Source organism: Coturnix japonica, chromosome 1 (genome assembly GCF_001577835.2).
Source record: "Coturnix japonica isolate 7356 chromosome 1, Coturnix japonica 2.1, whole genome shotgun sequence".
Taxonomy (NCBI): Eukaryota; Metazoa; Chordata; class Aves; order Galliformes; family Phasianidae; genus Coturnix; species Coturnix japonica.
The window spans coordinates 20,531,706-20,556,662 of record NC_029516.1 but is presented as its reverse complement, the minus strand read 5'-3'; the positions used below and the strand labels follow the sequence as shown (position 1 = coordinate 20,556,662).

General features: G+C 37.6%; 1 protein-coding gene across 6 annotated transcripts in view; it reads left to right on the top strand.

Moving 5' to 3' along the window:
- The first annotated feature begins 9,542 nt into the window (after window positions 1–9,542).
- The window catches only part of POT1 (protection of telomeres 1), a 60,214-nt gene continuing 44,799 nt past the window's right edge, over window positions 9,543–24,957 (top strand). Inside the window, exons 1-5 of one of the 6 annotated variants that reach the window (XM_015853247.2) lie at window positions 9,578–9,654; window positions 13,062–13,128; window positions 16,085–16,216; window positions 20,050–20,122; window positions 21,557–21,642. In XM_015853247.2, coding sequence (XP_015708733.1) covers window positions 16,094–16,216; window positions 20,050–20,122; window positions 21,557–21,642 — 282 coding nt within the window. In that variant the 5' untranslated portion in view covers window positions 9,578–9,654; window positions 13,062–13,128; window positions 16,085–16,093. Of the gene's footprint in view, window positions 9,655–10,442; window positions 10,519–13,061; window positions 13,129–16,084; window positions 16,217–20,049; window positions 20,123–20,981; window positions 21,173–21,556; window positions 21,643–24,957 lie in introns of those variants that run through there. The other 5 variants (XR_004306282.1, XM_015853230.2, XM_015853238.2 and 2 more) reach the window with 5 other exon arrangements.

The following is a 24,957-nucleotide window of genomic DNA, read 5'->3' as shown; positions in this document are numbered from 1 at the left end:
GACATTGGCTGGACAAGTGTTGGGTAGCGCTACACAGGAGTGAGACAGTGACGACGGTGAGGAAACATGTCATTTTGGCTCTGTATTCTATTTCTTGGGAACCAGATGTCATTGGAGAGAAATCATTCTTCCTGTCAGACTGATTTTATGTACTATAACTCTACAAGCTGACCATTTCAAAGATGCACATTCACAAAGTGTAAATTTTGAGCCTGAAGTATGCAGATTCCTTTCACAACCAATGATGAGACACACAGGTCATTACTTCCATGAGTTCACTAATCTCTTGCGTTCTTGTTAGTCCATTTCTCTAGTCTGTCAAGATCCCTCTGAAGGAGACACAACACACAACCACTCCACCCAGTTTTGTATATATTCAAACTAACTGACGGTACATTCTGTGCCATTATCCTGGCCATTAAGGAAGATGTTACATTGCACTGGACCCATGATTAACTCCTAGTACATCTCTTTCAACCATCCTCCCACAGAATTTTGTCCTGCTGATTATAATCCTTTTAGACCAAGTGCTCAGATAGTCTTTATTCTAGTTTTCAATTCTCTCTGAAATATGTAAGAAATAGAGTTGATAACCCTACTAAAGTCAAGATCTCTCTCCATGATCAAGCTCATCACCCCAACATAGAGTTATTACATTGGTTAAGTATGGTTTCCCACTGTGGAAATGCATGCTGACCATTCTTTACAACCTTTTTGTCCTTTATATGTTTGGAAAAGGTACCCAGGAGGATTTGCTCCATCTTCATCTTACTTCAGCATGCACAGGTTCATCTACCAGAGCACGTGTCCAGCAGTCCTCTTTCACTAAAGGCAAGTCTTCCTTCCTCCAGATTTTCCCACTGGTCTTAGCACCTGGAATTCCTAAAGGGAGCTCTTACCAATAAAGACAGGCAAAAGGGGCATTGACTACCTCCGCCATCTCTGTGTCTGTTGTCACCACATCTTTTGCCATCGTGCCTTTTGTCCCATTCAGAAATATGTATTTTCCTTAGTCTTCCTTCTGCTGCTGATACATCCACAGAAGTTGCATCTCAAATCACATTCTATTCCAAGTGGGCTTTAGCTGTCCTCTCAGTGATTATTGTTATACAGAGGGACTGAACTGTCAAAGGAAAACATCAGACTATGGTATATCATGACCTGTATTGATCAACAGGGCTTCCTCTTCCAGGAAATTTCCCAGGAAATATTTTGGCCAACTTTCTGCCATGGCAGGAGTAAAAGTTGTTCAGAACTGAGGTCAACAATAAATTCACAATTCAAGTTTCTAAGTTCAAATTCAATATTCAACATTTCTGGAAACAAGTAAGAACAGTTAAGGGTTGCGAACCTTCATTAGAAATCTCCCTGAGAATGAATAGTTTACAAGTGACAGAGACAAATGTGGCCTTTCCTTCCTTTCCATGTCTTCTTGAAAAAAATATCAAATTAGGACACAGACAAGCATGCACATACATGGCAGGCTTTATTGTACATGTTAAATCTCTGCACTTTAAAACCCTAATGAAAAATCATGAACATTTATCATTATCAGTATCATTATTTTTCCATTGATTTAAAGGGAAAGCATTATGTTAATCAGACTAGTGGCCTCAAATGATGAGCTCTGATGTCTCACAAGACCCACCTTTACTTAACATCTTTGGGTTTTTCTGAGAGCCTTAAAAAATAATAAATTCTACTGGGGGTACACTTCTGCTTAAGTAATCAATAAACCTAAGACCTAATTGTTAGTCTCCTCTTTCTTGAAGTTCTTCATCATCTAAGTTTATGACCTAAGGAATATTGTATTTGTATTCTTTTTCTCGTCCTACTCACTTTCTACCTCACTTTCCAGACTACCAACAACCTACCAATTCATCAATGTCTAACCCTACCAATTCATCAATGTCTTACTACTGTCTTGCCTGTGATCTTCATGATTGTCATCTCTGCATCTTCCACAGTATCCATGACCTGAGAAAACTCTGCAGAAAGCCCTCTCTATAGAGGCCACAGCACTGACCCTCAGATTACAGAAACTCTTGCATTCTTGTGTTCCTCTTCAGATACCAAGAGTTCATGAAACTTCAATGAAGGCTAGGTGAGTTAAAAGGCAGAATTAATAGGCTGAGATGGTATTTTCAGTGTTTAAAGACACTTACAAAGTAATTATCCTTAATCACTATTGCATTCTTTTCTTCTCCTGAAATGATCTCATTTTGTGATTTCCAATATCATTTAACCAAATACACTAGCTTCAGGGTATTTGAATCCTCTGAAATGGTTTCTGGATATTGCTCCAATGAAGTTAATGACCTATACTATTTACTTTTTTTATTCTTGTCCACCACGGTTCATGCCTTCTGGCTTTTTCTTCCCCTCCTAATTTTTTCTCATATGCAGAGACTAGTTTGTGTCAGACTAACAGGAAAATGGACAGATACCTCACTTAGAAATTTGAGCAGTGACACTGTCATTGCTCAATTTGCTGCTGTTTTAAAGTTATGTCTCATCAGGCTGACCACATTACCTCAATGCCCTTCTTCCTCTGCCGATGCTTTTCTCTTGTCTTCTGGCTGAAAGAACTCACTGTCAGTAGGTCTTGCTCCCTTCACTATTATGTGGTCTTATTTTCTACTGTAATAAAAATAATAAATAATAATCTAATTTGTTCACTCGGAGATTTAGAGCTGAATGTCAAAAGAAATTATAAATTATTTCTTTTCTATTACATAGCAATGTCTGTTGAATATCAGGTAATCTCTTCGGTACAATGTGGTTTTAGTTCTCATTTTCTACTGTAATAAAGTTAATAATCAAATTTGTCCACTCAGAGAGAAATTTAGAAGTGGATGTCAAAAGAAATGATAAATTATCTTTTCTAATACACAGCAATGTCTGTTGAATATAAGATAGATCAGACCAATAAGATACATTTCTTATAGATTACTTATTTAAAATCCACAGGCCAAAGCTGAGCCCATCAGTGAACCTGTTGGCATCTCTATGAATACGTATTTCAGAAAGAAAAGAAAATGCTGGCTAGAGAAGGAGAGAACAGAGGGGGAATTAGAGAATAGAGATGGAAACAGCAAGAAAACACCAAGGTCAGAGGGGCAGAGGTGGTTCAGATGTTGCTGAAGGGCTGGGACACCCAGGACACCCATAAGAGAGCAGAAGAAAAAAGCAAGAAGGAAAGGGTGAAAACAAGTCTGTGCCATGACTGCCACCCTCTCTGAGGCCTTTGTGGTCTCAGTGTATGCACTGAGTATAACCTGCAGCAAGAGCAAGATCTCTTGTGAAGCCAACCCTGGGAAAAGGATGGCAGTGTTTTTCCTAAATGTTTAAATGTTTGCATCTTGCATTGTTTTTTGTTTTACAATACCTGAAACAGCAATTAAATATTTATACTGACAATAAAATAAAAGTATGATTAACAACAAAATACATTTCTGCAAGTTGAGGCTCTTTTGCCCAGTACAGTAATTGCTACGTGATCTGTCTCCTCATCTTTATCTCAACCTACTTGGATCTCATTCCCATTCCTTCTATGTGCTCCCCAGTTAGCTGACAGTGAGGAAAATGAATGAGGCAAGGTGGGTGCTCCGCTGCCAGCCAGGGTCATCCTACCACAGTTTTTTCAGTAACTATTTTTTTCCTAATGCTATTGACCTCTTCACCAGTCCCTGCTCTTAAAATGAAATTAACTTTCATTGAAGAATCCACCTGTGTAAGTCACAGAGTAGCAAAAACTCACACAGTCCTCGCTGTTTAAGTATTTTAGAAATACCCTGACATTTGATAAGGCATGTTGTATGATAAGGCATGATAAAACATGGTGTGCATAAATCCTCATATTCACTAAGGTAAAGAAAAATGTGACTACATGAGTGTTCCTGAAGAAATATCCTGTTTTCTTAAAGTATGCCCAGATCCCCGAACACCATCTCTACAGTTATAAGTGATATCAACATTAATAATAATATGCAAACAAATTGATCTTCTCTTCTAAGAAATGATTGTGTTGGCTAGCGTTGCAAGCTCCAAATTTGGTGCTCTTTTTTGCTCCTTTAGGCTTGACTGCTTTCCTACAGACACTGAAATTGGAATCAGGAACTCTTGTCCATATTCAGTGCAAATTCAGCATCCAACTGCAATTTTCAAATAAATGAGACATTTGGCTGAACGCCTACTCTTAGTCAGCACTGGTGAAATTATGACATATCAGAAAACACTGCTTACAATGTTTATTGCTTAATGCTACTCATCAAATTATCAAAGAGATTAATAAGAACTATTTAAAACCACTTAGTATTTCTTCCTGGGATATATAAAAGATGACAGTTTAGCCAATAACACTAAAACACTCAAGGCACAAAATTGAATGACACCATCAACAGACAAAAGAACAAAGAACTGACGTGGCATGAAAATGTGACAATGAATAATCATGCAAGATTGTGTAAATTTAAACTAAGTGATAGTTTCTAAGCATTTATTAACCACACTCAATCAGATGCAATGAACCACTAAGCCACATAAAGCTACATATTCTAAATATTTCATGATCTGCACAGGAAAAAACTCCCTGGCCAGTTCCAGACTATTGGCTTCTTTGGGTTCCTGCAAACAGCTTTGAATAATGCTAAGAAAAACACAGTTTTAACAAGTGAATCAACTTGAAGTAGATATAAAAGTTTTATATATAAAATCTTAAAGAATTGTCAAAAAAATAGAGTTGAAGTGGCCTAAAGAGGATACCTCATCCACCCATCTATTCTGAGACAGATCAGCTAGTTAAATTAAATCTTCTATTAATCCAGCCAAAAAAATCCACATATTAATGTAAATTTGAGGAAAATCATAAAATCATTCCATGCCTCAACACCTCTTTTTGGTCAAAACGTCTACCTAATGTGAATCGTTCCTTTTGGAATTTAAGCTTATTAACTTCATTTTTTTTTTATGTACCATGGACCCAGAGAAACAATCCTTTCTTCTTTGGTTCCATTTTCTGATGTATCCTACATAACTGCACAGAAGAAAAAATACGCTTTACTCCAAACTAAATGACCCCAGGTCTCTCCATCCATCTTTGGAGGTCATGTTTTCTAAGCCTCTCATCATTCTCACTGGGATCTTCTCAACTTTCTCCAACTGACCTACGTTTTTCTTGAAGTTTTATGACAGAAATGGAACACATTACTCCAGCTTATGAGAGGCCTTGGACAGAAAGGTTACTTTATGTCTCTTACTGGTTATTTATGTTGTTTGTTCTTCTTCAGAACAGAATGACATGGCTGACTCACATTCAGCTTGCGATTCATTCCTTTTATTCTCTAAATGCTTTGCCATCTAGCTGGCTGTTTATGTCTACATGTTTATGCAGTTGATCATTTTTGCTTAAGCGTAGTATGCTTTGCTTGTCTCTCTTAACTGCACATTGTTTTTTTAAATAATTTTCTTCAATTTGTCAAAATGCTTTTGTATTACAACAAGGAATCAGTATCCTCAGTACATGACATTTTTTGAGAGCCTTTCTTCAGACTACTATGTTTCCTAGGAGTGCTGTATGTTGGAGACCACAGCAACAACTCTGTTACCAAAGATGCCAAATCATATGAGTATATTCTTGTAATTCTGGAGGTCCTGAATATCAGTTTCAACACCATTATGGAAACTGAGCCCATCAGCTCTTAGCTAAAACTGAGTAGTTTATTAAAAGAGCTCTTAATGCAACCGAGGAACAGTCATTCTTACAAAATTTCAGGTGGATTTAATTCCCGCTTGTGGGGGTAGATTTAACTATGAGCAAGTCACCAAAGAGCTTATCAGACTCTTTGGCAGGCCTTATCACTGTGAAACCCTGGAAGACCAGAGTATGAGACAAGAGCAAGCAGTGTCTGTTTGCTTCTAAGGGTGGACAGGAAGTTCCACTCATATGCACTGTTAATCCTGTTATTCTTAAGAAACCTTTCATCCTTTATCACTGTTGTTTGGGAGAAGCTGGGACCAATTAACTGATTAGAGGAACTGTTTGAGGAACAGGAATGTCTTGCTTGTAAGTGAATGGTATATAAGATGTATGCTGAACACAATAAAGAGACTACACTGATGCTACAAGAAACTAAGAGAGCTCTCCAACTCAACTGAGCACCTACACCGCTGAGTCCATATTAGAAAAAGAGGACTCTTAAGCAACCATCAGAAGTAAAGATGAGGGCATCATCACTAAACTGTTTTAACTGATGTTATCTTAAAGATCAGAAGTCTTTCCTCTTTATTCAGTTGTTGATGGACACGTTCATTTCATCTAAGGTCAAAACACCAAAGGTAATAACTTTAATATTTTGGGTGTAAAAAAAAATACTTATATTTTGTTTACCATGTTTTGGAAAATGCTGTTTCTCTTATCCCAACAAAATATACTGATTAAATAATTGGAATTGGACAAGCATATTTATAAGTGTTTTAAAGTAAGAAGGTCACTCAGTCATCGCAGATCAACCTTTGTTCAGTTTTTCTTAGAACACTGAATTAAAAGAGGTTAAAAGCACTGCAGGCCTGATGCTAGAGCTTCAAGTTATCCATAACCACTTAATTTAAACTTGTATTATGGATATTTTAGAAAGCACTTGGATTCCTCAGCAGAGGAGGAAAGCATGGCTAAATATAAAAGTATTTTGTTTAAGCTGCAGATCTCCTTCCTCCTTTACCCACTTACTTTTGATTTTACTTTACCTTTTACTTTATCTCAAAGGCAAAAAATATCCATTTTCAAAATACATAAATGCAAGGCTACAGTGAGAATTATACAGCAAAGAAAAAAAAAAAACAGAAAAGGAAAAAAAATATGAATATATCTATTGAATAACCTCAGTACAGTCCATAATGTTAGAGAAATCAGAGACTCGAGAATTGAGCCCTAAGAGCTAAAGATTTTAGGAGAAAAGGAACAAATGTTTGCGGGGCTATTTGATACATACAGAAACTCCAAAAAGGCCTGAGTTTTCTTAAATTATTAATATTTTTAATTATTAAATTATTTTTTAAAGTTTTCTCTAGGTTGGAGAATAGAGTAATGTCTGTAAAATCAGCACCATCAGCATACAAGTGAAAACCAACTTTTCAACAGAAAAGTTCAGACAGAACTAGGCTCTTCAGCAATATCTCCTCCCACACTTCCTCTTGTTTCCGTTTTTTCATTTCAACGTAAGTGTCTCACTGCATTATAGATTAACTCCAGTTCTAATGGTCTTAGTGTACTTTGATTGCAAACCTAGTGGGGTGGAGACTGGCTTTTTTGTTCTCTATTAGATTTTGAAACACTAAGGGATTCTACTTCATAGAATTCCACAGCAAGGACTGTGATGACTGTGATAATAACCGAAGTTAGACACCCGTTCCGAAAACTGAAAAACTTGTATTTTCAAAACAAACTGGTTCATAAAGAAAAATAACACTAATAATTCTCAGGCTTTAGTACATATCATAGGAAAGCAATTGCATCAGTTAATGAAAATAACAGAGGAAGCAAGAAACAATTATTTTGCGGGGAATACTTGAATGGCTCTTGCAGAAATAATTCTATTTATCAGTGCTCACACAATTGCACCCTTTAATAAGCTCTTTAATGACTTCCTTGAAAATATAAGCCTAGGTTCCTGTCTGCTATTGTACAGCCCTGAAAAACACCTACCAAAATTCACATACATTATATTCACATACATTCACATACATTCACATACATTAAATGACATAAAAAACAAAATGACACTGCATTTTTATTATTATTATTCTGTTGAACAGATATGCCTGGTTTTATTCCTGTGTTTAAAATGAAAGAAAAGATACATCAAAAATGTTGGGGTTTCCTTTCATTATCCTTCTCCCAAGACAGATCTACTAACAGGTCAACTTAGAGAGAAAGTAATATAGAATATATATATATATTTCAGTAACCTTCTTAGTCGTTATAAACCTATAAGCATCAGTGAAGAAAGACTAACTTCTACAGCTGGGCATATAGGTTAGGTGTTAAGGTAAAATTCAACCTTTCAACATTCTTTAAGCTAAGGAGTATTTCATGTAATGAAATTCAATGAAAAACAGCCACAAGTATCCATTATTTCTACAAAATGCTGTTGGATGGCTGCCTCACTAGAAAATAAAATCCTATTGCTAAGCAAATGACCTAAGAACACAATCACTAAGCAAGCATCATTTAATGAGTGTATTGAATTTAGAAGAAAAAAAAAAATGTTGCAGATTTAATAATAGCAAACAAAAGCCTAATTTGCAGTATCTCTAATGATTCAATGGATAGGAAAGCTTTGAAAACAATGGAAAAACTCAAATTGACTTTCAACAGCTTTGAGTCAGGTTACAAACTTTACACCAACTACAATAACTCTACATATGCTAGTTTTGAAGCAGCCAGCAGGCACAAGCAACACCACATATCATATAAGATCTTCATTGCAGTATATCTTGGAGATTTTCAGACTTTTCTTTTAGAGCTGCTGAACTACAGAACTGCCACAAGCAGAGTTATGTCCAGAATCACATTAGTGGAGCCCTTCTTCCTACATACCACTGCCAACATTCAGCCTCTTGCTTTTTCCTAGATCATCTCCTGTTTCATTTCCTTATCTTGTAGGAATGGGAGAAAATTGTTTCCTGCCCTGAATCTTCACCCATTACTTCATTGATGAGTTATCTGAAGCTGGATTCTTCTGGCCAGAGGACCAGTTATGATTCTGCAACGTGAGCTAGCTACTGAAATACCAGTAATCTTGCAACCAGTTCCTCATCCATCAAACAGTCCACCCATCAAATCCATGTCTTTCCAATTTGGAGAGATGGATGCTGTAGATTTAAAAACAGAAGTCATAGGAGGGGACAGAAAGTACTCAACTAGAATTCCACAGCATTTCATAGTCTGATGAAGTTGATTTCTCCACAACTTTTAAGAGAAAGAAAGGATGTGGGCAAATAAGGCTGAGAAGATCGGTATATCTACTCTGCTGTGGCTGGATTTTCAGGTGGCCAGATCATTTGTTCTCCCGGCAATCAGATGTTATTAAATTCCCCATTATTTGTAAGATATCAGTTAGCTTCAGCTCAGCAAGCAAGGAAGCTGAGAATGTACTTTGGGAGCTACCACCACAGTTTTTGTTTAAAAGTTGGAATTTTTGGCCTTCCACATCTGAATCAGGACATAAAAAGTTGCATGGAAACTATTCATCCAGTCAGCTCTAATTTTCTGTATGTGGTCAGCAAAAAGTACTTTCACACAAACTCGATGAAACCAGAGTACTATATTGATGATCTCCAGAAGTGCTTTCCAGCCCCTGTGGTTTCAAAGAACAGGAACATGTTTCAGAAAAGGCAATAACGGTTTCTCCTATGGGACTTCAAGCGAGAAGCAAACAAAGGAAACTACAGCCCTGCCCCGTCCCGTCCGCCTTCCCTCACAGCCCGCCCCCTCTGGGGCCGCGACTGAGGGCAGCTCCTTCCGGCCTCTGCCCGGCGCATGCTCTTACAGCCTATAGGCACCGGCAGTGCGCATGCGCGGTTCCTGGCTGCGGGCTGGGCGGAAGCGGGCTGGCGGTGCAGCGGCGGGCCGTTCCTTGCCGCCCCCTGGAGCAGGTAGTGCGGGGTGTGGGGCTATGTCCCCATTGAGGGCTGAGGGGAGGAATGCAGCGGGCGGCCCGGCAGTGGAATAAAGGTTTTTTGTAGTGCGGAGGTCCCCTGCCGCTCTGTTGCCCTGTGCTGCTGGGGTTAGGCTCTGCGTTCAGCGTGAGCCCTTGCACCTCTCTTCTACTTGAACTGCCCCGCAGCCGTTCTCTATGGAGGCCGAGTACTCACTGTGGCAGTGTTATAAGGGTTAAATGTATTCATATATATGCTATTATTTCTTTTTTTCTTAATCCCGTTTAAGCCAGTTTGGCCCTGAGTACACAGAAGAAAAAAGTTTATGTTATCAATGCTAATAATCCAGTGCTAGTACTGAAGTAATTCATCCAGGCTGTTGGTTTTAAACATTTGGTTTCTGGAAATCGTTGGCTTAACTTTAGTCCTCAGAGTTCGTGCACTGAGCTTCCTTTCCCATCTCTGCCTTCCCACTGCTTCTGCTTCTCAGGGCTGAAGTGTTGCTGAGATATATGGCAGTGTAATAGTGCATTTTCCACCACAGATACATAGCTTTGGCCTCTGTTAAGCTGTCCGATTAGTAGATTACAACTTGAAATTAATTTGAATTAATTTTTAACAATTCTAATTGTATGCTGGTAGTCAGCTCTGTTAGAGCAAAAATGGGCTGGAGCTTACTGCCATGCACGTGCCCCTGTTTGTGTTAAAGGTGAAACATTGCCTTCTTCAGAGTTGTTTTAGATCTTGCTAAGTGATACTGTGTTGACTCCTTTATGTGTTTACAAGGGCTTCAGAAATCTGCTGTTTTGGCTCACTCCATCAGTTAGATGCTGATGTGCTTGGCCGTGCCTTCATTCTTTGGTGAGACTTCCTCCGAATCCACATAATCATGGGTTTATTCTCTGATTTGGAGAATGACTTAAAGCATCTCTCTGCAAGTAACATCTGCTTTGATAGATAAGGAATTTCCTTGTGCCTTAAACAGCTACAGTTTCCTTGTCTCAAAATGACATTAATCCTCTTTATGGTATTTTCAGCTAAATGTTTATTGGTTACAGAGAAAAAAAGTAATCTTTCCAGTTTATCTATTGCTTTTTGAGATTTCTTTGTTTTTCTGCTCCAGAGCTAATCTCATTTCTGGAAGTAGCACAGAGGAGCAAAACAGTAGTTGTAGAGATATCTAAAAGTTGAACCCAGTCGTGTATGCTCACTTTTGACTTGAACAAAGTCTAAGGTGTTAGTTGGGTCTGTGTAATCCAGGCAGGAATGTTGTCACTTTCTATCCTGTGCACTGGATTAATGTACTGTTAGAAAAAAAAATGGATACAACTTTGGTTACCGCCCACGTGAACTTAATTCTGGAGTCAAAATGGAAACATTAATGAATCCAATACTCTGCCCTTGCAAGGCTCCATCTGGAGTACTGTGTGAATCCCTGATTCAAGAAAAACGGGGAGCTGTTGGGGTGGGTCCAGAGGAGGGCTAAAAAGATGATCAGAGGGCTGAAGCATCTCCCATACAAAGACAGGCTAAGGGAGCTGGGCTTGTTCAGCCTGGAGAAAAGAAGGCTGTGGGGTGACCTCATTGCAGCCTTTTAGTACCTAAAGGGAGCCTGTAAACGGGAGGGGAGTCATCTCTTTGAAAGGGTGGATAACAGCAGCAGGACCAGGGGAAATGGTTTTTAAGTTGAAGAAAGTTAGATTTAGGTTGAATGTCAGAGGGAGGTTCTTTACTGTAAGGATTGTGAGGCGCTGGAACAGGCTGCCCATATAGGTGGATGCCCTGTCCCTTGGAGGTATTTAAGGCCAGGTTGGATGGGGCCCTGGGCAGCCCAGTATTAAATGTGGTTGGTGAACCTGCCTGTGGTGGTGAGGTTGGAGACTGAGGTCCCTTCCAACCTGGGCCATTCTGTGATTCTGTGAAGGGTGGTTGAATTATTCATATTAGCAGTGTTTGCGAGATAGTTCATAGTCTGTAGTATTGATTTCATGTTCTGATTTTTTTGCTGTATGAGCAATAAATAGTAAAAGTTGTCTTACATCTTTTAGGTTTGTATTATGAGCTCTTGTTTATTTTGCTTGTTTTAAAATGTCTTTTGACTTTGTGTTTGAAGGGAATACAGCTCCTGAATACAGAATTGTATGTTTCAGAGAACTGGACATGGAAGTAAAATGTGTTGGACACATTCAGCAGATAAATGCAGCATGTAGTCTTGCTTTGTAATCTCTTTGTCATAATTTTCCAGTAAATGCTTGTTTCCCTTGATCTGGAGTGAGGAAAAAATTAGGATATTAACTGTGATTGTCTTTATGTTGTTTTCTTTATGTTACTCGTTCCTTGTATTTACTCAGAGATGCGAGTTCATTTGAGTGATAATTCTATTACTAGTGAACTGAGTTATTTATAATTTGCTATGATTGTAAAAGTTCAGTTGATCTTCACTGCATCCTAGAGATTCTCATAAAGCATTTTCCAAAGTAATTCAGCAACCTGCATATCTAGGATGTGTGCGGAATGTTTCCTGATTCCAACAGGAGGTTGACTTGACTTATCTTTCATGGCTGATTTGTTTTCAGCTGTAAGAATGTCCTCTGGGTCTTCAGACTATTAGGGCATGTTGGTATCTTTAATTTAACATCAGCTGTATACAAGAACATTTTTGTGTATCGAGCTTGCAACATACAGTTTTCTGTGTTGAATTGTTGTAGAAAATTTTTAGCCCTTTGCTATCCTAGCTGAAGTCTAACATTTGCTAAGCAAGATTAGAAGTAGTGATGAATTCTTTTGACCATAAGAACAAATTTATATTTCTTCTGTACATTTCTTCTTACATTTTCCTTAGTAAAAAAACACATTTATTCTGCTCTTCCTGTTTCTCACTCATGTTGTGGTTCGGTTCAGATCAGCAGTTTTGTTTGTGACTGTGTAGTTTTAGCTACTTTCAACTGCAGCTTGTGTTGTCTTAATGATTTGCAGTGTGCATTAAAGGATTATAGAGCTGATCTGAGAGTTCAAGTTCTGGTGTTTGTTTTTTTTTCCCAAACACATTTAAGATTTTTTCCTTTTGAGTTGGAACAAAAGTTGAAAAAGCCTGCAAGAGGGAAAAAGGGGGGAAAAAAAGATATAACTTTCACAAAAGGACTTTAATGCCCAGGCTCTGCCAAACACCTTGTTTTGTAGTGTTCAGTTCAAAAATTATAGTCTTTAAACCACATGTAAACTGCTGCTGCTTGATTCTGTAAGTGCCTAATATTTGGTTATATACTGTAATGCTAAAGTTACCAGGCTCTCAAAGCTTGTTTCTGAGGTGGGTTGCAAGTAAAACAAAAAGCTAGTTATTTTGCCTTCTGTTTGAGCTGATGAAAACACTGAGCCTGACAGTTTTTCTTGTACCTGCACCCCAGACAGCTTCTTAGCTCCCTAATTGAGGTCTGAGAGTGTTGAAGTTAAGCTGCAAGAGAAAGGAATGAGGTAAGAGTCCTTTTTATTAAAACTGATGTTATTTTGGCATACTGTTTTCTTTCTGAACCTCAAGACGCAGACATTTTATGATTACATTATCTTGGTGGAATATGTCTCTGTGTATCCAAAAGAAGAAGTTCTAAAATTACTGCTTAACTTTTTGTTGAAGGTTAACCTTTGTTTAAAGCTTTTTCTACTAGGCAGTTGTTTACCGGTGTACTGTGGTTCCGGATGTTTTATATGCTTTTGGATCATCTGTTAAAATCCCCTAGACAATTCAGATAGAACTATTGGGTTGCAGTAGACTGTTCCACTGTCGGTAATATAAAAGCTAGAAAATCACGAGATAGAAAGACAGTGAAGGGGAAGAGCAGCATGTAAAAAGTTCAGCCCACAGCTGTCTTCAAAGTTACGTTTCACTTAGTAAGCAAGTAATGAATGATCTCTTTTCCTCTCTGTTCTGAATTCACACACAAGATGAAATCATTTACATAATTCTTTGATTATTAAAATTATTAAGCTTTTTGGCTGCACTGTGTTTTTGTCACTTTTAGCTTTTGGAAGACAACAGAGGTTTTTAGTTCACTGCCTTTTTCTTTCTGCTGTGTGTGTTTTGAACCCACCCCCTTTTTCTGCTGTTCAGGGAGCACCCCATGATGCTTTCTGCCTACCACAGCCTGACATATTAAATATGCATATACTTATATATATACACATATATATGTAGCTCTGTACATGCTGCTTAGGGAACTCTACAGCAGCAGACTCAGATTTGAAAGGATGCTTGTTGGTGCTATGTAGTTAGTCTTTTGAGAGCAAGAGACACCTGGCAGACTTATTTTCACTGAGCTGCTGTTGACGCCAAGGACAGCACTACAGACATCTGCATCTAGATTTGGGATGCCCGTGCTGTATCAATTTGGTGTTGAAAATGTGTTTTTGTGGCTGTTGGAACTACAGCATATACATATGTACACACGTCCACACTAATGTCTTTGTGTTTCACTTGCACAGAGCAAAAGACTGTGAGCTTCAGTGACTGTCAGTTAAAATACATGAACTTATTTTTACATGTACAGAAATTTAAGATTTGGGAAGAAAAAAACCAGCTCCCACAAACTGCCCTTGTTTTCATCTTACATATTATTTACATAAGTTACCTAAATTATAGGAGTAAACATGAAGTAAAGAGTGGAAATAATATGGTTACCTCCCACTGGATCAACTGACATATGGCTCTTTTCCATAATTTTTCCTTTCTAACCATAGAGACACATGCAGAGTATTTGTCCAATTGACACAAATGGCAAAATCTCTTTCTTTTTTTTTTTTTTTTAATGAAAGCAGGGAGGATTTGAAGGTGGTTTTATACCCGAGTTCTTTGTTTTGATTTAGCAGCCGTCTTTGAACTGTAACAAAATGCATCTTGCTTTTACACATCTCTGGGAAAAACAAACACCTCTGTAATTGCTCAAGTACCGTAACTGTGAGAAATTTAAGAAGCATTAATTCATTGTGTTGTACATCTTTGTAGTTCATTATAGTGCTGCTGAATGAAAAGTAATGTTGCTGATAAATTCTGAAGTTCGCTATTTCTGGATGAAACAGATCAGCCTGTGAGCCTGCTAGAATGTAGTCTGAAGCAGAATCACAGAATGGCCTGGATTGAAAAAGATCACAATGATCATTTAGTTTCAGCCCCCTGCTATGAGCAGGGTTGCCAACCACTAGACCAGGCTGCTCAGAGCCACATCCAGCCTGGCCTTGAATGCCTCCAGGGATGGGGCATCCACAACATTCATGAGCAACCTGTTCCAGTTCGTCTCCAACCTCTGGGGGAAAAGCTTCCTCCTAATCTCTAACCTAAACCCTCCCCTGTCTCAGTTTAAAACAGTTTCCCCTTGTCCTATCGCTATCCACCCTTGTAAACAGTTGTAAATAGATACTTCCAACTGAAAAGCATTTTAAGGGTAACTTGTGGAGCTTCCTTGTCTTGTGTGTGCTGGGGAGGAAGTTATAGAGAAAAAAACTTGCTTGCTGACCTAAAATAGGGAAATGTACGTTGTGAGCAGGTAGGATGCGTGGCACTGTGACCTTGTTACTGACTGCTGAGTTCAAGTGGCTGCTTAGTTTGTTTTTAAATTGCTTTTATGGCTCTTGAGTTCAGAGAAGGCTGCTGCAATTAATTCTGGGGATTATTGCATTGCACCTTGGGGTCAGCATAAGAACTGCCAAGTGAGGCAGTTCATCTGTGACTTGGGCAGCATCATGAATGCAGGTCCTTAGCACAGGGATCTGCTGTGTGATTGATTCTCGCTAACAGCTTCTCATTGTTGTAAGGACCTTTTACAGCCTTCTGGTGGTCTTTGCTTTGTATGAAGTGCGTGGACAGTAACTTAGTTATTAATATGCAGTAACTTAGCTGGTTTTAGTTTTGCACAGTTGAGGAAATCTTTACTGGAGCACAAAATATTTTGAAAATCAGAACACAAGAAACATAATTTGTCACTTGTGCACCCTCTTCTCTAAATTGCTGAAATATTGTATTGATTGAGCTCTTGTTGTACTTCTCAACTGGCAATGTGATTCTTCTTTTGCCATTCAAAGTCTCTGCTTGTTTTTTAGTATGTATTTTGTATGTGAAGTATTCATACTCTTTATCCTTCATATTCACCAGCTGCTATTAATCCTGAGTGAAGTAAGATTTTGTTGCCATTTTCAACAAAATGGAATGTTTTCAAAATATGTATTGACAGAGGTCTATCAAGTGATATCAAATGTCTACTGTCTCTTCCTGATGTTGATGGTACTGAGTAATGACACTGATCCCTCTGAAGTTTTTTAGTTATTTAATAAAGCTCCCATGTTACAAAGTAGATATCCCCTTCTTAGTATGCTGGAACTTCTAGGAACTCTTTTTTTGATGTATTTGAGTAACTTCAGGAGTCTGTTTCTTGTTGTTTAGGTAGCAACTATGCCTGTTCAATTGCTAAAGTTCATTAAAGGAAAACTTGAGACTCAACTACCAAGCCACTTGCAGAGGGAGGATTTAAAACAATTGCAAACGGGACTTGACCACAGCAACAAATATTTCCAGGTAACTTACTAGCAAACAAAATCTCTTTTTGCCTTCAAATAACTCCTGTGTAATTTGTAAACTGTCTCTGTATTTCAGCTGTGTTGGTGACTTACTGGTGCTCTGTTTCTGAGCGCTGCTATCCTCCCTATAGGTCATGTTTCTCAGTTCTGACCGTTAAAGCGGTTTTCCTTTCTTGTATGAAGCAATTCAGTATCTAGTTTTATGAAAAGGTATCTCTGTAGTAACTGTCTGCACCAAGATGCTATTAGATTTATTAATTATTATTAATTGTGTATTATATATCTCTAGGAGTCCCAAATGTATTTCAGAGTTGAAATACGGCCCTGATGAAATGCAGAAGTAGTATTTTTATTCCTAAAATAAATATACTGTGTAAAATGCAACATTGGTTCTTGAGAGTTTTCTTTTTCAACCTGTTTAATTTTTTGCGCGTATGCTACTGAAAATCCTGTTTATCGTCTTTGGTACTTAAGAGGCAAAAAGTCATCATTATTCCAAGCTTATCTTCTGACCAGAATGAAAACATGCTGGAGAAAACCTTAGGTGGTTTGCAACTTAAAGAAAATGGCACAAATATTTTAAGAACATGAACTGAACCAATTTAATGGTGTTTATTTATTTATTTATTTTGAATGTAAAAAGAGCATCTTGCTTCCCCACCCATGTGTTCCCAGGACTAGCCCTATTGCTTTTCTGACCCTGTGCTGAGTCAGTTCAGGGAAATAAATGGCACAAGACTAATCATATTAGCAGAGAGAGGGTAGTTTTCACCTATTCTTGTTCTCTAGACAGATTCATTATGGTGTCAAAGAGATGCCAGTCTTATTGCAATTAGATAAATTAGAAAGGAGCAAAACTGCCTTTTTTGGAAGCACAGCAGCAGAGTGTAATAGAAGGTGGCATGATGACATAAATGAGTAGAAGTGACCCAGTCTCCCTTAGATCTTGTAAAGGGACACATGGAATTGTCAATTAACTGTGCTGCTTGTAAGCCGGGTTTTTATTCCTCAGGATATAGTTTTCTGTCCTCATTCACCTACAGGGCATGTAGGCTTTCCTACTTTTAAAAGCTATTTCTGTAAGCACAGTTGGACACTGAGGGATTCTTGTTTGCAGAGGAAATACTGAAGTAGACAGAAACGGATGATGAATTAGAAAATGATTCTGACAAAGTAAATGTTTCCAATAGGTAAGCAGAAGGATTATTAACAGACTAAGCATACAGGTGATGTTGTAGCCTGTTGCTGAAAGTGTATAGAATCTTTCTCAGAATTTTGTTTGAAGAAAACTTCATGTTGCATGGATTAGTAGGTGACTGAAACAGCTTGGCATAAAAACACAACAACTGGAGGGCTGATAAAGCTTGTGCTAATGCACCGTTAAATGTGTCTCTCAATGCTTCTCTCTGGCATCTGTATTTCAGTACTTTCATTCCTCTGAAAATTTTTGGTTTCTAGCTTCCTTCTGAAGAATATAGAATTTAATCTAAATTTATGGGAAAATGGTACAAGTAAAGTCCTTACCTCCTCATTCGAGCTGTGCCCTGACTGAACCTGATGCCACCTCCTGTTTACTTATTATCCTTTGGACATTACCCTGGCAGCTGAACCCAAAGTTGAGAATGTGCTGTCATGTCCCTAGAGCACTGCTACAGCTGCCAAGTCAGCTGTTGGACCAGACTGAGAAACTAGGTTGTGGCAAGGAGGGAGACAGATTCACTGGAGGCAATGCACATAGTCAGTGTGAGGGTGAGTCTAGTGGCATATGGAGTGAGGAGGGATTTGGAAGAAGTTTGTCGAGTTTTGATGTACAGTGCAAGATTTGCAGGGGAGGATTGAATTTGAGCAAGTTTTTCCAGGGCAAATTTTACATAAGTTTGGAGCCCAGGAGTTTTAGGTGAATTAACATAGCAGTGGGTAGTATTTCTGCTGGGGAAAAGGATTAGTGAGTAGGTGTTCAGGATATAAAGAAAACTGATGGGGGCAGGCAGTTCTATATAAGAATGGGGTCCCAGAATCTGAGAAATCATTTGAAGATACTGGGACGTAGGAGGAAAAAAGTGGAAAGTAAAAATGGTCAAAAAGCAGGGTACCATTCTCATAAATGTATGCTATTCTTTTGTGGATTGAGTATTCTTCACTAAAAGAACATAGTGTTCCTGAAATGATTTGGTTTTATTGCAGACATCATTACAAGAACAAATCTGTAGAATTTCTTTTACTGGTGAGTACAGTTGAGGACAAATAATTGCAGCAAGAACAATTGTACCTAGTAATTGCAAACCTAAAGTTGTGATTTTGAGGATGAAAACCTAAATATTCATACACAGATATCAAAACATTGGTCTGTGGATGCTGATTGTTAAAATAAATATTTGATACTTTAGTCCCTCTACAAAATGCAGCCGTTCTCCCTGTGAAAAGCAGGGGCTTAACTGCCTAAGACACGTAGTTGTAGATCTTTGACCTTTATTTTGGTCTAAATTATTCCTACTGTCTGAGAAGCAATAAAGCAATATGATAAATATTAAATTCAGTTTAACATAGGGTGCTTTGTTTATTTTACTATAATAAAACTCATATGATTTGGGTTGGAAATAGAGAATTTGTGAATTTTAATACTTTATAGAACATAGTCAAATAAGTTATGGATTTTATTTGGATTCTTCCTCAGTTAATTTGTTACTGTAGTGTTAATGTTACTGAAAAGCCTCTACAATAAAAATTCACTGCTGTGTATTTTATCCTAATGTGGTTTAAGAGGTGTTTACTAACATTTAAATCATGTTTCCCACAGAATATGTGCATTATAAGATCACAGTGATTTACCTGACTGTTGTCTTAGTGTTGCCTTTGTGCATTTATAGATGATTGGATCTGCATTCTCCTTACAAGAACCTTCTTATTTTATTTGCTGTGTTGTTTTATAGTTCTCTTGAATGTTCACAGACTCAGTTTTCAAATTTCTATCTTTTTCTTCATTGAACCAATCTCTATGCTTTTATCTTTGAGGTAGATACAGTGCTTTATCTACTATACTGTGTGGAAATACATTTGACTGATATCTTTGTTTCTGCTGAAGATGAAACTTTATTGATGAGATGCCATGTTTCTAAAAAGAAAAATATGTGTGTGTGTATATATATGTGTGTGTGTGTATATATATGTATGCACACACACACACACACATATATATATAAATGCAATACATTTGTTCCAGAGAAAAGTTAACAAAAATTGCTACAATTTGCTTCATTGCAACTTGGAACTTCACTGTAATAACATCTGTACACACACATGTACATTGCCATCTTTTGGAGCATTCCTGTTATTGATAAACCAATATATTGCTGAGTTTCCAAGTTTTGAGATGCATTCTTTGTCATCCCAACTATAACTTTTTTAATATTACAGAATATTGTTTATCTCTGCATCTTATATCTCTTAACTGTGGTTTCATTATGTTGTAATCCTTTGCCAATATTTTGAGGAATTGCTGTATTTTATAAGATTTTGAATGCTCTATTTATTTTAGCAACTTTTTAGCCTTTGTGCAAGAAGTGTAACTTTGTGTTAGTGATGTAATGGAAATACCTTTTTACTGCTACAGTTTCTCTTTAGTATCCAGACCACAGCAACTAAGTAATTCAGACTTGTACTGTTCCAAGCATACAGATTCGTTATGGGTTTTTTTTGTTTGTTTTTTTGTTTTTTTGTTTTTTAAAGCTTATAAACTTTTCAGCTGTTATCAGTGTTTCTGTAACCTATAGGTTGTATGGTCCCAGTTCCTGTATTTATACATATATATTTAATTTTGTTTTTACTTTTTAGGGAATAGTTATTCTTTCCTACCCACTAACAAAGCTTGGAGATGGTACAGACTTCTTCAAGATTGTTCTTCAAGGTACTTCATGTAAATACACTTATGGTTTTGCTGGACTTCTCAGCTTTTTTTTTTTTTTTTTTTTTTTTTTCCCATACGGTCTCACCACTAATGCTTGCTTTGTTTAGCGTTCAGTAAAATTTTCATACTTGAAACATACCCTAGATATGTTAACTCCCCATAAAATAAAAAATTGATTATTTTAAACTGGTACATATAAGTTACTGGAAGTGATATGGACTTTGGATTTTCAGTTGACTTCCTGTTACAGAATCTTTTGAAATACTTTTCTGAAATTTCATTAGTTATGAGTACAGCATATTTTTAAATCTCTTATCAGAGAGGTCTAAGAAAAATACGCAGTTAACAGCCGTTATATGCTATGTCAGTACACATTTGATATGGAGCAGTGAGCTAATTAACAGTACATGTATTGCATTGTTTTAAACTAAGCAGTTCAGAAAGGGATTTTGAGATGGTTTTGAGGAACTTGCCATTTCCTTGAACTGCTTTCTATTAGGGAATCACCACTTGCTCCTTATGAGCCTTTTTGATTATAGAAATTCTGTGACTGTGACCCAAATGTAGGGTAGAGAGTTCAGGTCCTACCTGGAAGTAGTGCTTGTGATCAGTGTTACTAGAGGTGAATGAAGTTGATGAGACCGAAGTTATTTATCTTCTGGCATATGGAGTTCACAAGGGCAGCAACAAAATTTCTTGAGTCTTGCTAATTTCACAAGGCTTTGCAGGAAGGTTAAGAGCATTTTTATGTTCTCCGCAGTCTCAAAAATAGGTTCACACATTTAAATCATCAGTATTATTTCTGAAATGGTAACAGCTAGAATAACATTCTAAAATAACAACTTGATGTCTGCTTCAGTCCATCTGGAAGACTACTTTCTTGATAGAACCATGCAGTGTCATGTGTTGGAAGGAACCTTGATCATCTAGTTCCACCCCTCCTGCTGTGGTCAGGCTGCCCAGGGCCACATCTATCCTGGCCTTGAATACTTCTAGGGATGGGACATCCATAACTTGTCTGGGCAACATGTGCCAATGCCTCACAGCCCCGTGAGTAAAACGATTTCCGCCTAATATCTGAAGCTAACCACTCTGAGTTTAAAACAATTCCCTCTTGTCCCATCATTTTCTGCCCATGTAAAAAGTTGGTCTTCCTCCTGCTGGTAAATTTCCTCCAAGTACTGGAAGGCCACAAAGAAGGCTCCCCCCAGAGCCATCTCTTTTCACCTCTCACCCTGCTGGCCACCATCCAGGTAATGATTTACCTATAGTTAGAACGCAAACCCAACTGCACAGCTATTTATATAATTTTCTGCTTGTAAATTAACTAGATTGAGAATTGTTAAGTTCTATAGATGAATTTATTTTGGAAACCTTTTCCCATTGCTGTTTTGAAGAACGAATGGTAATTGGATACATTTTTTTTTTTCCTAGATGACGCATGTTCAAGGATTAACAGCATCAATGTTCTAATATATGGAAAAATGGCAGAAGATTGTGCAAAACTTATACGTAATGGGGTAAATTACATTCCCTTTCATATATTATGGGCTGTTTTCCACAGATTTGTGTTACTTTTTCATTTTGTCTTCATATAGCTGTTAGCAACATTAGAAATAGTCTATTCAGTCTCTTCTAATTTATAATTATGAACTCTAAAAATGTATTTGCTTTTGTAATTTTTTTTGACAGTACTACTGAAGTAGAGCTGTTCTTTTTGTCTGCCAGTGCTGTTTCCTTTACCTAGCAAGCAAAGGATCAAGAATATGGATGACAGAGAAATCATCCATTTGTTTATTAGTCAAATGTCTTGGTATGCTTTGATAAGGTAGATTTTAAATTTTAATTGATTTAAGTTATACTAAAACTTTTCTTTTTTTATGATTTGAAACTACATGCACAGGTTTTTTAATTACCTATGTGCTGGCATCCTGCTTCAGCAGAGAAATGTAAGGTGAAAAATAATACAAAGATGGTAATAATACAAGGAGGATGATGATAAACATCCAAAAGATTACCTATAGGAAAAACTCACCAGTAGAGAAGCCTTCAGTCTGGCTGAAAAACACTGAGGTAATCTCAAAGAGATGCTGCCTTAGTGGTGGTCAGCCCTTAAATGAAGTCTAGAAGAGGTGGAGTCAAGCTCCACCCCTTCTGGGAACACAGCTGAATTACCGTCAGCTGTGCTCCAACAGCTGACCCAACACTTGACTCAGCTAATTAATCAGAGGTTCAGGCAGTGATTACCAGTTTCCCATACAAGAAGAAAGCTTGGTTTGATAGCTCCAGGGTAAAGGATATTGGCAAAATGGTCTATAAGTGGAGAGTGTTGCCAGCTGAAGACAATTACCTCAAACTGATAATTTTGATTAGATTGCCTGTCAGTTTGCTGACAGATAGCCAGGTATCAACTTAAAGTATGCTGTACGTTATGAGCTCCTGTTAGTGTTTTCACACTGAAGATGGAAAGTTATTAAATAAAGAAATCTGGTCTTTGTTTTCAGGTTCCTAGAAATGTTTTTATGAGCAAAAATGTAAGGCTTTCTCATCCATGGAAATACAAACGATTAAGTTAGAATTTTGTCAAAGCGTTTCAGCTCAGATAATAGAATCACAGAATATCCTGAGTTGGAAAATGCCCTCGAGGATCATTAAATCTAACTCTTGGTTCCAATAGGTCTGGTATTGTGATCACTTCCCATGGGGAGACCTAATTCCTGGCTACTCTTTCAATAAGGATCATTTTCTTCTTCCCAGTATGGTCTAGTACACTTTGAATTCTATTGATTTGAAAAAGCATAAATTTCAACAGAAAGGAAAGCCTGTTATAATCTGAACTTGAAATTGATGCACAGCTAATTTTAGTCAAATGTGTGAATTTGGGGAAACAACATAGAGGGGCTTTATTCTGGATGGTATCCTGTGCAGGTCAAAGGGTATTAAGTTTTACAGGAGGTTAGATTCTACTGTGAATCAAAGCCTGGTTTTGATGTTTGTCTCATGCTGTGCTGTTCTGCTCATGAAGAAGCAAAATTGCTTCTGACAGGTTCTTGACAATACCAGGCAAAGTATTTGTAGGTAGGCCAATAATCATATAGGGAAAAAGAGTTGAATTCACCCAACTGGTAAAAGGGACCTCTGGCCATGCAGCAGTGCTCCTTCCCAGGAAGCAGCCTAGATCAAAGAGATGCTCTCCCTTCAGTGGATAGTCATCATGTGAGCCTAGAGTGGTTCTGCCCTGTGTCCATGCCTCCCAGTCACATGAAGAGCACAGGTGCAAACAGTCTGCCTGTGCTACCTGGGACAGTCACACCCCTACACCAGGTGCTTAATCACCCTGACATAACAGTTCGCTTATACATGCATAAGAAACATACCTTGGTGATCAACAGTGACTCTGGGACAGAAGATCTTTCTTTTGCAAATCTTAGGTTTGTTGGTGAAATAAAAACTGTCAGTCATTATACCGATTCCAAGAATTTCGGCAGTAATTCCTGGTGGGAAGGTCTTTGAATTAATTTGCTAAATATACAGCATGCAACATTTTTAGATATGAGGAACAGATCGTGTTTATTGTCCTGATTAAAACACACACAAAAGGCCCTGAACAGCAATGAGAGGATAAGAAAGATTGGTCCCAGAGAGTGCTGTTCGGCAACAACTCTTAGAAACCCTTCAAATAATTGTAACCACCAGTGATCTATCACTGTTCACAAAAAAAATAATCAATTTATTATCAACCTGTGAACACACTTGAGTCTATGTAATACTAAAGTTTCTCCTGACAAAGGAGAACAAGTCAAGTCAGCTCTACAGAGCTGCAGTCCTGATTCAGCAGCCAAGTCCCACAGCCCTGTGCTTCCTGTAATCTTAACAAAATGCTGAAACAGGAATAATGCATGAAGGTTAATTGCACTCTTGAAGAAGCACCATGAAAGAGCATCAGCAACAGAGAAACGAAAGATGTGCTGTACCTGTTTTCTGCCTAAAAAACTAACTTTCCTGAAGTTTGTGTTTCTTGTGTATTGTTTCTGTTTGTAAATGTAAAGAATGAAACAACTTCAATATATTTTAGCTGGATAGTTTGTTTCAGGTGCAGAGAATATTAATCCATCTAATTGTTTTTACCTGTTTTGTTTAACTCTGTACATCTAACACTTAGATGACTTGCATGTTGTAGTCAAAATACACATTAATTATTCATTAAAAACTTCAGAAAGCACTTTTGGTAAAAGCTTGGATAAAAAGGACACCAAATCTAATATGATAGTTCTCAGGTGTGTTTGTATGTGTGTGGAAGGTTTTACAAGAGTAGGTATGTTGGAACATACTACCATATTGTACTGGCCTGAAAAGAAAGTGGTTGACTCTAAATGAGCTTCGTTTTGTATCATAGCTTGTAGTATTGTATTTCTTTTGGTTTGAAATAAATTTCTTATTTATGTCTGTCTCCTAAATGTGTTTTCCTTCATCTGTCTTCTCTCTTATTTATTTATTTATTTATTTTTGTAAGGTTGCTACTAAAATGTGAGCTTCTGCGGGGACTTAAATCTTTTACTGCTGAAGTAATTCTTTTTCTTCTTTGCTTTGTGACATGTGAGGAATTTTATACTAAAATGAACATGCAGCAGCAAATGAATTTGCTTCTTTTGCCAGAAGATTAATGGGTCACCACAGAAGTTTGTGGTATCTCTTGCTACCCAAAATTTAGTCATTTACTTAACTGTGTTGGACCCCTAAGGAATAAATTGGAGGATATTGATCCAACTAAATTGAAAGTATCTACAAGAAGACTCTCTTTGAAGTGTGGCTGTAATACAGTAACAAACAACCAC